At 38.7% G+C, this 15,000-nt stretch overlaps 2 protein-coding genes across 2 annotated transcripts in view; one reads left to right on the top strand and one right to left on the bottom strand.

Annotated features, from left to right (window-relative positions):
- The window catches only part of inppl1a (inositol polyphosphate phosphatase-like 1a), a 36,911-nt gene extending 31,834 nt beyond the window's left edge, over positions 1-5,077 (top strand). The window contains exons 25-27 of the mRNA XM_059513751.1: positions 2,175-2,883; positions 3,790-3,926; positions 4,681-5,077. Coding sequence (XP_059369734.1) covers positions 2,175-2,883; positions 3,790-3,926; positions 4,681-4,780 — 946 coding nt within the window. The 3' untranslated portion in view covers positions 4,781-5,077. The remainder of the gene's footprint in view (positions 1-2,174; positions 2,884-3,789; positions 3,927-4,680) is intronic.
- Positions 5,078-7,082: 2,005 nt separating this feature from the next.
- On the bottom strand, positions 7,083-11,070 carry phox2a (paired like homeobox 2A). The gene is made up of 3 exons (XM_059513769.1): positions 10,574-11,070; positions 9,312-9,499; positions 7,083-7,704 (listed from the first exon to the last, which is right to left on the bottom strand). Exons 1-3 carry the CDS (start codon positions 10,794-10,796, stop codon positions 7,258-7,260), a joined length of 858 nt encoding a protein of 285 aa, XP_059369752.1. The 5' UTR covers positions 10,797-11,070; the 3' UTR covers positions 7,083-7,257.
- Positions 11,071-15,000: the final 3,930 nt, after the last annotated feature.

Below are 15,000 nucleotides of genomic sequence, written 5' to 3' on the forward strand. Positions count from 1 at the left end.
ACACACTCCTGCAGAGAGGAGAGCACACAGAACAGGTGAACACACACACACACACACACACACTAAAACACACACACACACACACACACACACACACACACTCATACACACACACACACACACACGCACACACACACACACTCCTGCAGAGAGGAGAGCACACAGAACAGGTGAACACACACACACACACACACTAAAACACACACACACACACACACTAAAACACACACACACACACACACACACACACACACACACACACTCCTGCAGAGAGGAGAGCACACAGAACAGGTGAACACACACACACACACACACACACTAAAACACACACACACACACACACACACACACACACACACTCCTGCAGAGAGGTGAGCACACAGAACAGGTGAACACACTCACTCACACACACACACACACACACACACACTAAAACACACACACACACACACTCCTGCAGAGAGGAGAGCACACAGAACAGGTGAACACACACACACACACACACACACTAAAACACACACACACACACACACACACACACTCCTGCAGAGAGGTGAGCACACAGAACAGGTGAACACACACACACACACACACACACTAAAACACACACACACACACACACACACTCCTGCAGAGAGGTGAGCACACAGAACAGGTGAACACACACACACACACACACACACACACACTAAAACACACACACACACACACACACACACACACACACACACTCCTGCAGAGAGGTGAGCACACAGAACAGGTGAACACACTCACTCACACACACACACACACACACACACACACACACACACACACACACACACACACTCCTGCAGAGAGGAGAGCACACAGAACAGGTGAACACACACACACACACACACACTAAAACACACACACACACACACACACACACTAAAACACACACACACACACACTCATACACACACACACGCACACACACACACACTCCTGCAGAGAGGAGAGCACACAGAACAGGTGAACACACACACACACACACTAAAACACACACACACACACACTAAAACACACACACACACACACACTCCTGCAGAGAGGTGAGCACACAGAACAGGTGAACACACACGCTCACACACTGCAACACACACACACACTCACACACACTCACACACACACACTCACACACACTAACACACACACATTAGTATTAGTATTCATTTTGTAAAAGTTTGTACTTGTTGTATATTTTACAAGCAAAGTAGGGAAAAGTATTTGTGTTTTCAGACTTTTGCCACTATTTCGTTTTTTATAATAGAAAACTAAGAATTTAATGAAAATACATTTAGTGATTATTTAGTGATTGTCAGATACCACTGAATGAATATAAAGTCAAGTCTAGATTATTTTAATAAAAAATATATATTTTATACATGTATATATATTAGGGGCTCTGTATCTTGTCACTTATAGAAAATAAATGAAAAAAACCTTGAGAAATAAACATATATACAGATGAGTGCACTATATGCAAAATATACAAGCTACGACCTGTACTGGGGCCCTGCTGAACATATATATATATACATGTGTGTGTGTGTGTGTGTGTGTGTGCATGTGTGTGTGTGTGTGTGTGTGCATGTGTGTGTGTGTGTGTGTGTGTGCATGTATAGTTTATATATTTTTAATTCATATTAAGTTTTAGTTATTTTGGTATTTCAAGTTAAACAAAAAATGTTGCAATGCAGTTGACAGTTTTATTATTATTATTATTTTGTATTTAATAAATAATAATAATTTGTTATTATAAATGTTATATTATTATTTTCATTTATCTTTATTGTCATGATTACTAAATGTACTTATTTCAGATTACTAAAGCTTAATCTGAAATTAATTTTAAAAAAAAATTTAACCGACAGTAGGAAATATTACATTGGCAAATAGCTAAAAGAAAATAAGTTTTAAGTTTTCTATATTGTTTTCCATTTAATTTACCATTTTTTTATTGCAGGTTTTTTATTTTTTAGATGTAGTTATTTTAGTACTAAAAGTTTAACAACAATTAGAAATGTTCTCTTGGTAATGAGTAATGAGTATTTTTTAGAGTGTGTTTGTGGTGGTTAAGGCTTAGCTTTAGTAAACAATAATAACACCGTGAGTTCTTGTGAAATCCCGTCTGTTGTTCGTTCTGACAGAGGTAAACAGGATCCGTTCGAGGGCGACCCCACGACGTGCAAAAACAGCTTCAATAACCCCGCCTACTACATTCTAGAAGGCGTTCCCAACCAATCCGCTGCTCTGGTTTCTGACATGCTCCCAAGCTCCGCCCTCCCTCCGCTAGCCAATAAAACAGCTCCTCCTGCAGGTGGTGTGGGGAAAAACAAGCTGCCCAGTGGAAGTTGTGCACCAGGTCCGAGACAGATGTCTGGACGCCCGGTTCGGCTCATCAGCGAAGAAGGGTCTTCGGAGGATGATGGGAACATCGCGTCTCTAAATCGTCCCCCGCCTGATTTCCCTCCTCCTCCGCTTCCCAAAGGAGCTCTGGAGACAGCAGAGAACTTGTTCGGAAAACCACAAAAACTCACTGACGTCAAGATCGCGGTTCAGTCTAATCCACTGTCGTCGCCTGGCTTTGTACCCCCCTCTGGGGCAGGGGGCGTGGCCTTCAGTCTTGATGCTCCGCCCATGCTAAACCCGAGCTCCGCCCCCTTCCGGCGAGGAGGCGGGGCCTCGGGACTGGACGACCAGTCGTGTTCGGTGCTGCAGATGGCCAGGACGCTGAGTGAAGTGGAGTATCCATCGGGGAGAGACGTCTTGAAGACGAGCGCTCCTCACATCAGAGGCCTGACCTTCCCTCCGCGCTCCATACAGGAGGAGAGCATCGCAGAAGACCTCCCCGAGGAGGTGACACGAACACACACACACACACACACACTGTTCATTTACACACGAGCAGCTCAGGATCCAGTGTTTCAGTGTCTCGAAGCAGCCTATGTCTTGGAACATTTCATTACATTTTTGTCATTCTTAAATTGAATAAATGAATATAAATATTTAAACTTATATTTATAAATTTTATAATGTTAAAATATTGAATGAAGAAGGAGGAAAAAATAAGATTTATTTTTTATTTTGTCAATAATATTATTATTAAGTATATTTAATAAAAAGTATTTTTCATAATGGAAATTGGCAGTTATTAATAATAATATTTATTAATATTAAATAATATATATTACATTGTTAATAATAGCAGTAACAATTAATAATAATAATATTTTATTATTTACTATTCTAATTCTAATATTTTTAATTATCAATTTAATTAAAAATATTAAAATGTTTCTAATATTTGTTATTTAAGTGTTATTAATAATAACAGTTAGTAATATATAATAATTATTCCTTTATAATTTCATATAAATTATTTAAATTATGATGATAATTATTGATTTTATTGTTAATAATACTGATCATTATGTTGTTAATAATGATAACAATAAATAATAATTAAATTATTTTTATTATCATTATACATTTGTAATTATTACAAATTATTAATGGATATTACTTTAGATTAAATCAATTTAAAAATAATAATTGTGAATAATAATGACATACATGATACATAGGAAATACATGGCAGGGATGGAATGTAACACTAATAAAAGAACAACAGAAAATTAAATAATGCACGATTATTATGCACAATTATATGACTGTAAATTATAAAACATAACAATAATTGATTTATGTGGTTAGTCATGATACTATTAATATAGTATATCAGTATTGTTGTTGTTGTGGCAGGGTCTGTGGCATGACGAGAGCAGCAGCAGCAGTCTGTCGGTGGAGTGCAGTGTCGGCGAGTGGCTCCAGAAGCTCGGTCTGCAGCATTACGAGGCCGGGCTCCTGCACAACGGCTGGGATGACCTGGAGTTCCTCAGGTGCAAACACACACCTGTCTGCATGCCGTCACAGCCACGCATGGCTTAAAGGCCAAAGCTCTCACACCTGTGATGGCTCAAACTCTAGATGACTTTCTTTGACACAAACCAGTCATAAGTTCTTCTTCTAGCCATTTAGTCTTGTCCAAATCTTAAGAGTACAAGTTGAATAGAATAGATGATAAGATGCAGCTCTGTCGTACTCCTTCGCCAATTTTGACTGTCAATGACTTTCTGAAGTGCACGAAAACCAGCTGTGTATTGGACCCGGAAATAACGTCTCTCACTCTCTCTCTCTATAGTGTATATAAATAAATACATTTAAATAAATGTATGCATTTAGCAGACTCTTTTATCCAAAGCGACTTACAGTGCATTCAGGCTAAAGTGTTAAATTAAAGTTCTATGGTTTAACGTTTAACCAACCAAATAAAATAAAAAATAATAATTTTATAATTTATTAAATATTTTTTTAACTATACAGTAGGATTAGTATTATTACTGTAGTAATATATGATATGATTTAGTTTTTATAATCAAACAAATAAAAGGTGTAATTTGCAAAAAGTATGACAAAAAAATTAGTAAATCATGTTTTTAGGTATTTATATTATTATTTAGCAGGTAGCTTTTTACTGTCTTTTTTTATCCTTCAGCACTGAAGATTGGGTCACACTTGATTCTGAGTATAAATTTATTTTTAGTTCGATTTCGGAGTACAAGCTTCTCATCCAATCACGTGTCTCTCCTGCAGTGACATCACAGAGGAGGATCTGGAGGAGGCGGGCATTCATGACCCCGCCCACAAGAACATACTGCTGGCCAGCTTAAAGCAACAGCAGCAGCAGAAATGAGATCCAGACCGGACCGAACCGAGAGCATCTTTGCACTGGTAGAGAAAGGGGTTGTAATGTAATCTGATGTAATAAACCTGATCATTTTAGTTCATAATATTATTTAAACATGTCAAAAAGGATGTGTCACTACAGCCCCACCCTCAACTTCCTGTCATCTGCGTCGGGAGGAAGTGACATCATTGGCACATTCCTCACCTTTGGTGACAGAAGTGTTAATTATGAACAGTTTGTGGGGCATGTTTTATGACTTTAAAGGAAAGGGAAAAGCCAAATTCAGCAGCTCACTGTGTTTGTCTGTTTCTGTTTGTATCTCTGCCTGCGTTTGTAGGAAATCAATCAGTTTGTGGTTTGTTCTGGAGGATCATAGGAGGTTTATAACAGGTTAATAACACAATCTCATCAGCAGGTGTCTCTGGATGACCAGCGCTTCATTTGAGATGTGAATCGTTGTCTGTTCGTTCATTCAATATGATTCCGATTCAGATGCAGTATGATTCGTTCATCTTTTTTTTTATGAGTTCGGGATGAAGTCGCCTCTTGCTGTGGGATTCAGTGTCCGTGTCTCAGTCTCCAGCTTCCAGACGTCATTCTTGTTTCAGACGAGCTTCAGTTTGGAAAGCTTTCAGAGTTTTACCTCGTCCTGTAATGAATCTCTCAGCTGTGGTCTCTCTGTTTAGATCCTAATAGCAGGAAAACTCTGTTTTATTTAACAGTGTCTGTAATATTATTATCATTGGGGCGTTTCTACTAAAATGCATGTATAAGTTCTTGCATAATTGTTTTGTGTATTAAGTTTTAACATTTTATATGTTTCTCACCCGTCATAATTCTAATCCTTTGAATATTATTAACTGTTTAACCCTGTGTTGTTGTAAGTTAATACTGTGTTTGAGTTCATGCCTTTTAATGTGTTTTTGTCTTTCTTTTTTCAATTTAATAAAAATTCAAATCTAATGTGCCTTCATGTTTAGTAAAACAAAATGTCACTTTTTCTGGGCTATATATATATATATATATTTATATATATATAGGTCTATCTGTGTTTCTGAAAATACTGCAGAATTTTTTTCTCTTCATTAATGTCACATATTATGTTCTGTCTAAATGTTCTCAAACAGTTCTCAAGATCATTTTGTAAGGTACTATGAACTATTCTTAATAGTGTCTCAGGTATTTTCCTAATTTCCTTTTACTATATTTGTCTATTGACTTTTTTTCTAAATATGAAGCACCTTACAGTTGTTCTTTGAATGTAAAGTGTGAAATTAAGACATTTGCCAGGTGTTTCTTGTTCAAATCAAAACAGAATCCAGATAGTGAAAGAGTTGCTGAATCATCGGAGATGGGACGGGAGAAGCTCTTTATTTGCTCATCTTTAAGGATTATATACAGCAGATCATTCATGAAGTACATGGCGTGCACTGGAGCCAAAAACATTAAAAAAAAAGAAACTACATCGTTTTTATATTAATATTTACAAAATCTTTTTCAATAAAAGCCTAGCTTAAAAAAATCATCCCGACATTTTTTTGTTTTGTTTTTTGTTTTTCATTTTTCCTTCAATAAATTAACTACAAGTGGCTTAACTATGCTTGTTTCTGGGGTCACACACACACTCAAACACTCAGACACGTACACAAACACACACACTCAAACAAATACACACACAAACATACACACGCACACACAGACACACATACACAAACTTGCACTCATACACATTGACAAACACGCACACACACACACACACACACACGTCAAATCCATCTTCAAAGAGCTTCAGTGAAGAGCCGCATGAGAGATTCATCAATAAATGCAGATTTGTCATCGTTCTGATCCTGAATCCTTAAACCCACCCAGAAACAAGCTGGAATATTAACATTTCAGATTAGACTGCTAATTTAGGTACGGATCATTAATACGCCCATCATCACACCCAGCGTCTCTTCCTGAAGACCTGGACCGGTTTCTCATCCTGAAGGACAAACGTTTCTGGACCTTCATTTACGAGGAAACGAGGAACTCATTTACTGACACAAGGGATGTTGATGTGGATCTACAGGGCTTCTCTTCAGCGTTAAGAGGAACATAAGAGGAAACGGACCTGATGAACACAAATAATGGACTGCAGACACACATCAGAAGCACCAACATGACTTTAAATTAACCTTCAGAGCCCGTATTCACAAAACATCGCTTTATCTCACCACTAAGAGTTCTCTACATAGCAGTTAAAAAAGAGTGTTCTCTTAAAACCTGTTCACGGAGAGCTTTTACTTCGAGAAGTCTTCAGCTCAGAAACCTTCTTCAGATGTTATAGGTACATTTAGGCAAAAGAGGCATCGTGAAGCACCTTTAATTTTAAGATTTTCTCTTTAATCTGCAATTTGTGAGCTACTTTTAGATGCCTTAAGATGTTTAGTGAATACAGGCCCAGCTCAATCGCCAGAAAACAGACGCACGACCTGGAGTCTCTAGAACAGGTTGGTCTTGATTGTGTTGGGTTTCCGGTGGAACGAGGACAGAACGCCGGCGAACGGCCCAGACGCCATACTGTCCGCCGGCTGCCAGGCCTTCAGCAGGTCCTGGGTCTGGACGGTGCTGGGCCACGGCGAGCTCTTGAGGCCCTGGTGGATGGAGGGTGAGATGGAGGCGTTGGAGAAGCCAGCCGAGGAGCCGGAGACAGGGCTGGGGCTGAGGCTGCTGGCCCCGGGGCTGCCCATGTTCCCGGAGCCGGGCAGAGACGCTGTGCTGTCGGGCGTCGGGCTGCAGGTCGACTCTTTAGACTCGTCGTCTTCAGAGGAAGAGCGGTTCTCGCCCGACTTCTTGCCGCCGGAGCCGTTGGCGCCTGCATTCGCTCCTTTGGAGTTGGCGGCGCGTTCTTGTTTACGAAACTTGGCACGTCGGTTCTGGAACCAAACCTGGGGAAGCAAATACACAAAGGTTTCAAGAGAGAGTTTTCACAGCGTTCCCCAAAGAACAGTGTTGCCTCTGTAGCTAGATTTAACGACTGCCCCGCCCCCTTTTTTTTTAAAGTTTAGGGAGAAATGTAGCTTCTAGCTTCTCATCTTGCCACTGATGTACTTTCATCTTTATATAGTCAGTCAGTTTGCCATCATGATGTCATCTAGTGACATACTTTCAGATGAACCCTGCCAAACAACCTTTCAATGAAAAGTTTTTTAAAGAACCATTTTTTTCTTAGTGTGAAGAACATTTATAAAAAAAAAACCTTGTGCAATAGATTGATTTCATGGATGTTAAAGGTTCTTCATGGAAGCATCAATGCCGTTAAATAACATGAAATTGAAATTCCTGCCAAACAATTTGTAAGTGTTTTTCCAACATAAACTCTTTAAAATAAAGCTTCAGAAAGGTTTAACACTGATGCCATAGAATAACCATTTTTGGGTTCCCCAAAGAAAAATGGTTCTGTAAAGTACCATTTTTTTTCTTAGTGTAAATAAAATTAAAATAAAAAACTTTTTTTTCATTATAAAGAAACTTCTGTGGAATGGAAAGATTACATAGATGTTAAAGGTTCGTAAGAAACAGCTGATGTCAGTAGAGAACCTTTATTATTAAGAGTGTGGAACCTTTATATTCAACAAATGTCGTTTTTTAAAATCATCTCCACACCAAGACTTCACCAAGAAACTCTTTTAAGAGAAAAATGAAAAATGTGCCTGTCTGAATTTATATCTCTAGTGAGTTCTAGAAGAGAAAAAACATAAAGAATATACATGTTTCTCCAAAAAAAAATCTCTTTTCTTAAAGACCAAAGATTAGTTGTTTCTCCTGCTGGACTACACACTTCTACACCTTCATTCAAGAGGAAATGAAGAACTCATTTACTGACAACAGCATCATTCTGGATATTGATGCAGTGCATGGATGATGAAGGTTCTTTATGGAACCATCGAAGCCAATAAAGAGCTCTGAAATATTTTTAAGAGTGCGAGACCTTTCCATTCCACACGCAAAAAAATATTTTTGAAATGTTCCTCACACTATGAAAAAAACAAGCTTATTTTAAGACCTGATCACTGAAAGCTTCTCAGAAATGGTTCTTCAGTGGCATCGCAGACGGATAATAGCTGCTATAAATCAACCTAATAAAATCAACTGAATTAATTACATTTGGAAGCGTCTGCAAACAGCGCTGCAGGCAAGAAAAGCGACACCCAGATATTCAAATCAGCCAAAAATTCAATTTGTTTTATTAGATTTGCGTATGCGTATCAATAGGTTTATTTATTTTTTAATTTTTTTGCTTTTTTTTTTTTGCATTTCGCATTTTGCGTGCATATAAAACGCATTTTGCGTGCATATAAAACGCATTTTGCGTGCATATAAAACGCATTTTTGTGTGCATTTAATACGCACCTTCCCCACACCACTAACCCTAACTATTGCGTATGCACGCCGACGTCAATTTCTGCGTGTAAATAGTACGCCGACTAGAAACAGAAAAGCGTGCCACTGAAACGCATTTCTGAAGAGAAGTCGTGGAGATCTGGAGACTCACCTGGACGCGCGCCTCGGTCAGGTCGATCTTCAGCGCGAGCTCCTCACGCGTGTAGATATCCGGGTAATGCGTCTCCGCGAACACGCGCTCCAGCTCCTTCAGCTGAGAACTCGTGAAGGTCGTGCGGATCCGCCGCTGCTTGCGCTTCTCGTTCAGACCGGAGGGGTCCGAGAAGAACTTGTACGGAACTGAAAGAGGAACGAAGACCAGAGTCACGGATGTGTGAAGAGAGATTTGTTTAAGAGGACACACGTGAGGAATGGGTTGATCAGGAAAGAAAGAAAAAAAGAGATGAACTCCTATAATTTATAAGACTGCTTAACAAATATATTTTCTATTAAACAGTCGCATTCCATTCATAAAGTATAAAAATAATATTTTGTGTCTTCAGTTTAGTCCAGTTTAGTTTACTAGGCCTATTATTAAACTACATACTTTTTTTACTTTTAAATTATAGACTTCCTAATTCTGTGAACATCTCGTTAATATAATAATTGGTCATAATTGGAATATAATAATGATGAATAAATATTTGGTCTATAATTTAGCGCACAAGAAATATCAGTCGAGACGGGATGAATTCGTTTCTCGTTTTCATATCCAATAAACGCTCTGTAAAATTATAGATCTGTAGGACATAATTCGATTAATTACTTTAAATGAATTTGCGCGTCAAATTAAATAACATAAGTTAATTAAATCCAGTACCATTTAACTCTTGAAACTTGGATTCTAGTTTGTCTTTACAACTGGGCGTCGGCTATCCAAATTTTAAAGACAGTTTATTAACTTATTTCAAAATTAAATTAAAATAAGAAAATAGAATAGTTTCACCTATTCACCAATTTCTGGAAAAATCAAGGGATGCATGGATTTCTACGCGTCTCATTTAACAAAAATCATTAGGATATTAAGTAAAGATCATGTTCCTTGAAAATATTTAGTACATTTCCTACATCAAAACTTAATGTTTGATTAGTAATATGCATTGCTAAGAACTTCATTTGAACAACTTTAAAGATGATTTTCTCAATATTTCGATTTTTTTGCTCCCTCAGATTCCAGATTTTCAAATAGTTGTATCTCAGACAGATATTGTCTTCTCCGAACAAACCACACATCACTGGAGAGATCATTTATTCAGCTTTCAGATGATGCATACATCTCAATTTTAAAAGCTGACTCTTATGACTGGTTTTGTGCTCCAGGGTCCAGGGTGTGTGGGTCACCTGTGTGTGTGTGTAGAGCGGTGTGTGGGTCACCTGTGCTGTAGGGCGCGGGCTGGTGCTCTCTCAGTGCGCCCAGGGTGCAGCTTGCGGACCCGAGCGGAGCGCATCCCGGACTGGAGCTGAAGCCGGTTCGGATCGGGTTGTACTGGAACGTGTTGGCCTGACTGCACGAGTTAAAGTCCGCGTACGCCGACGCCTCCATCGCCGCCATGCACGAGTCATACGTGTTCAGATACGAGTAATCCATTTTGTACATGTGGAGCGCGGACGGAGACGCGAAAGCTCCGGTTGCGGCGTCAAACTCCAGCGGAACGCGTGGTTTTCTCGCGGTATCCAGCGCGTGTCTCTCGGTGCCGGTGCTCCGGTGCTCTGCTGCGGCGGGCGGCTCGTGGTGTGTTTATAATAAAGTTGGAGTCCGGGAGACAATGGCGAGGCGGTGGTCTCTGTTTGCATGACAATGTCTCAGCGCTGAACGCCTCCTCCCCTCTGCTCCTCCATGCATCTCTAATGCACCTCCGCGTTAACCCTTTCCATCCTCCTCCTCCTCATCCTCATGGTCAGTTTCCTTCTTCATATTTGCTCCTTTGAAATATCCTCTATCTGTGTTAACACTCTTGAAAATAAAGGTGCGTTAAAGGTTCTTCACAGCGATGCCACACAATAACTATTTTTGTGTTCCACAAAGAAGCATTCAGTCAAAGGATCGGTTACACTTTATTTTAAGGAGTCATTATTATGTCATTATAAGTACTGAATGATATTAATTAACTACATTAAGGGTTAGTAATAATTTATTGTTATTATAATAGTAAGTGCATGTAGAATATCTCTTTCCTACCTTTTTATAATCTAAAGAATCTACTTTCGCCACAAGCTTTTGTGTAACAGAAAGGTTCTTCAGATGTTCTTTATGGACCCATTATAAAAAATAAAAAAAAACATCGTGAGGCACCCTTATTGTTAAGATTGTATTCTGTTCAGGGTGCGCAGATATAATTTTAAATAAATGACTATTAATGGATATTTAGACTAATGTCATTAGGGCGAGAATGGGCGAGTTTTCAGGAGCGGACGCATTGTAGCTCGCGCTAAATGAATTGTGGGATTGTTTAAGCTTTAATGTGCTTCTGGTTGGTAGTGTGAGATGAAGCTTAATTTGATTGCAGGAATAATGGCCTTTATTTAAGACCGCACGCGAAACCCCTTCGAGTTGCCATGTGTAGACTTAAGACGATGAATAAAATTACATAAAGTGAGTTCAGAATTTTTTTTAATTAATGTCGCATTAATTTTGTTCGTTTATTCTCTGTGTTTTCATCAGAAATGACGCGCGCGTCTGATGGAAACCTGCTGCTCGTGATCATCTGTTTGCTGTCAGTCACTGTTATTACACACCAGAAATCTCCAGAAAGTATTTGATCTGAGAGGTAAATGTGATGCACACACGAACAACCAAAAAAAAAAATAAAATAAAAAATAAATTAAAATAATTATCCATCCACATTATCTTTGTTTACCTTATTAGTTGTATTCGTTATGAAATGCTAATATTTAATCAAACAATAATGAACATTTAACATAAAAATGATCAACATTTAACATAACCCATCAAAATAAAGTGTTAGAAGATGTTAAGCAGACAGTCTAACACTCTAATGAATGCTGGTTAGTTGAAAAGTTAATTACTGTTAGCAGAATATTGTTAAAGCAGACTATTAAAATAAAGTGTAACCTAAACAATCACATTCAAAACTATGCAATAATAATCACATTTAACTGGAAACCTGTTATCAGATTAGGGACAAAAGGTGTTTGTATGTAAATGCGCCTATTTTAGTCATCTGTCATCAGTATCACAGATATATTTGTAGAAAAAGAGAACAATTTATGCATGTTTTTTATGTAAAAAATCATTAGGATATTAAGTAAAGATCATGTTCCATTAAGATATTTTGTTAATATTCTACCATAAATATATCAAAACTTTGATTAGTAATATGCATTGCTAAGAACTTCATCTGAACAACTTTAAAGATTATTTTCTCAATATTTCGATTTTTTTGCTCCCTCAGATTCCAGATTTTCAAATAGTTGTATCTCAGACAAATATTGTCCTCCGAACAAACCACACATCACTGGAGATATTATTAATTCAGATATCAGATGGTGCATACATCTCAATTTCAGAAAAGTGACCCTTATGACTGGTTTTGTGCTCGTTTGATTTCTGACCCTGTAAACAGGGGGATGTTCGCGGTGATCCCGGAGCGGAGCGGCGCGTCACGGCGCATTTGGATGATTTCTGGAGCGGAGCTGATGCGCTCTTCAGACTCCATCCATCAGCGGATGCGCATCATCCGCGTGGATTAACGTCTGCACCGGGACGCGACGATAAATGCACGCCTGCAACAAGTCACCACGGATCCCGAGTGAAGCTTTCAGCACGCGCTCACCGGAGAGGAGCTCAGCCTCTTAAAGACAACCGGAGCACTCGCGCGCTGAGGCCTGCACACACTCCTTCAGAGCAAACCTGAAATATGGCGTGCAATTAAACAGATATTAAAATAAAATGGATATTAAACAAATACCAATAAAATAAGGCAAAGAAAAAAAAACGAATAAGCAAAAGCAGAAACGAATTAATTAAACAGACTAACTGCAAAGTCACCGTTAATTTGGCAGTTTAGATTGTGTAATGAAATATAAAAGACATAATAAAAATGGACAATTTAGCTATATTAAACCTTATTTGATAAATGAAAATTTACGTGCATTATAATTATATGTTTATTATAATGTGTTAATTTTATAATTTGCACTAATGACAGGCGGCAGTAATAGAAATACCTTATTTGTCAATAAACAAACAAAAAGAGGTAACACTTTACAATAAGGTTCATTAGATATAACATGAACTAAGTGAACAATATTCAGCATGTATTATCATCTTAGTTGATATTAATTTCAACATTTACTAATGCTTTATTAAAATCAAAAGTTGTGTTTGTAAATATTAGCTAAGGCACTGTGTATTAATATGAACTCACGATGAAAGTCTGTATTTCCATCAGCTAACAACAAAGATTAATAAATACTGTAATAAATGTATTGTTCGTTGTTGGCTCATGTACATTAACCTTATTGTAAAGTGTTACCAAAACAGTAAAAGTGGTTACACTTTATTTTAAGATGTCCTTGTTACAGTGTAATTATACAATTATGTACTGAGTAATATTAATTAAACCGGTACACCAAATACAAACAGAAAATCGTGCTATTGATACGCAGAAATCTTTATTCTACCCAGTGCGCATTACATGCACGCCAAAGTCAATTTAATACTACGCCAAATCGAAACAAACTCGTGCCATGACACGCACCTTCATGAGATCGGGGTGTTTGTGCTGAATAGCATATGTTTGGTGACGTTTAGACCCGTGATTCGCATGGAAAGCGTAAAGACGTGTGGTTTCTCTGGTGCCACCCGCTTTCAGACGGGTCACCGGAGCCATGCGTCACGCAGACGCGTCGCGTCTCATCCGTTCCCGATCCTTCATCCTCTCTCTCTCTCTCTCTCTCTCTCATCAATCTCTCTCTCTCATTAGCTCAATCTGCATTCAGCAGTGATCGGTCACCGGGAGACGCGCGCCTCGCTTTAATGGCCCGACCATCGGATGCGATTACTGTCAGCCAAACCAAACCAACCCAAGCACAATTCAATTAGTCCCCCCCGCTTTTCATTTCTTTATTTATTTCGTGCTCGGAAAATGCCTTTTTTTGTGATGGCAAAGCAAAATATGAGTGTTTTAAAACTATGGATAAATGAATGGAGCCTCCCTCGGACAGTAAGTGCACTGGTTAGTGTAACTATCGATCACCAGCGCGCGAGCCAGAATCCATGCGCGCTTTAAAAAATGAAAAGCACTGAGCTGTCAATCACAGCTCTCAGCTGTCAATCACAGCGTCTCTCTCAGACCCCCGCCTGTTATTTACACAAGCGCCATGAATGAGAAAGAGCCTCGTTACTGTTTCCGTTAATCGCCAATGAATTTAAAGGTGCTGGTCCGGTCGGGTCGGGATTAGAGCCCATTTTCAAGACAAACACTCGGATTTGAAAGTCAGATGCGAGCGCGAGGCTTTGAAGAGATTAGCGGGTGTGTGTGCACTGCTCATCACGGGTGAAGCAGGTTCAGTTCTCCACAAACTCACCCTGACACCGAGCAGATGACTCCTGATCCAGAACACATTCCCCTCTGCACACACAGAACACACACAGATCTACACCCGCCCGATCCCGCGCTTCAGATCAAGATAACTGTTGCGTTGAGTTACAATCATCTGCACACACGCATTTATCATTAATGTTCCCTCTACTGTACGTTAAAACATAAAAGAGGCAATCAATTAAAAAAAGAGGCTTTTTTTATTTATTTTTTTTACAATTATTTAACAATAATTAA

The sequence above is a fragment of the Carassius carassius genome, chromosome 28, assembly GCF_963082965.1.
Source record: "Carassius carassius chromosome 28, fCarCar2.1, whole genome shotgun sequence".
NCBI lineage: Eukaryota > Metazoa > Chordata > Actinopteri > Cypriniformes > Cyprinidae > Carassius > Carassius carassius.

Bases quoted from the DNA above. Each gene is read 5' to 3' on its own strand.
- phox2a (XM_059513769.1), bottom strand. From the start codon at position 10,796: ATGTACAAAATGGATTACTCGTATCTGAACACGTATGACTCGTGCATG. The intron at 9,500-10,573 runs GTGACCCACACA...TTCCTCTTTCAG, and splicing joins GCCCGCGCCCTACAGCACAG to TTCCGTACAAGTTCTTCTCG. The intron at 7,705-9,311 runs GTGAGTCTCCAG...TTGCTTCCCCAG, and splicing joins TGACCGAGGCGCGCGTCCAG to GTTTGGTTCCAGAACCGACG.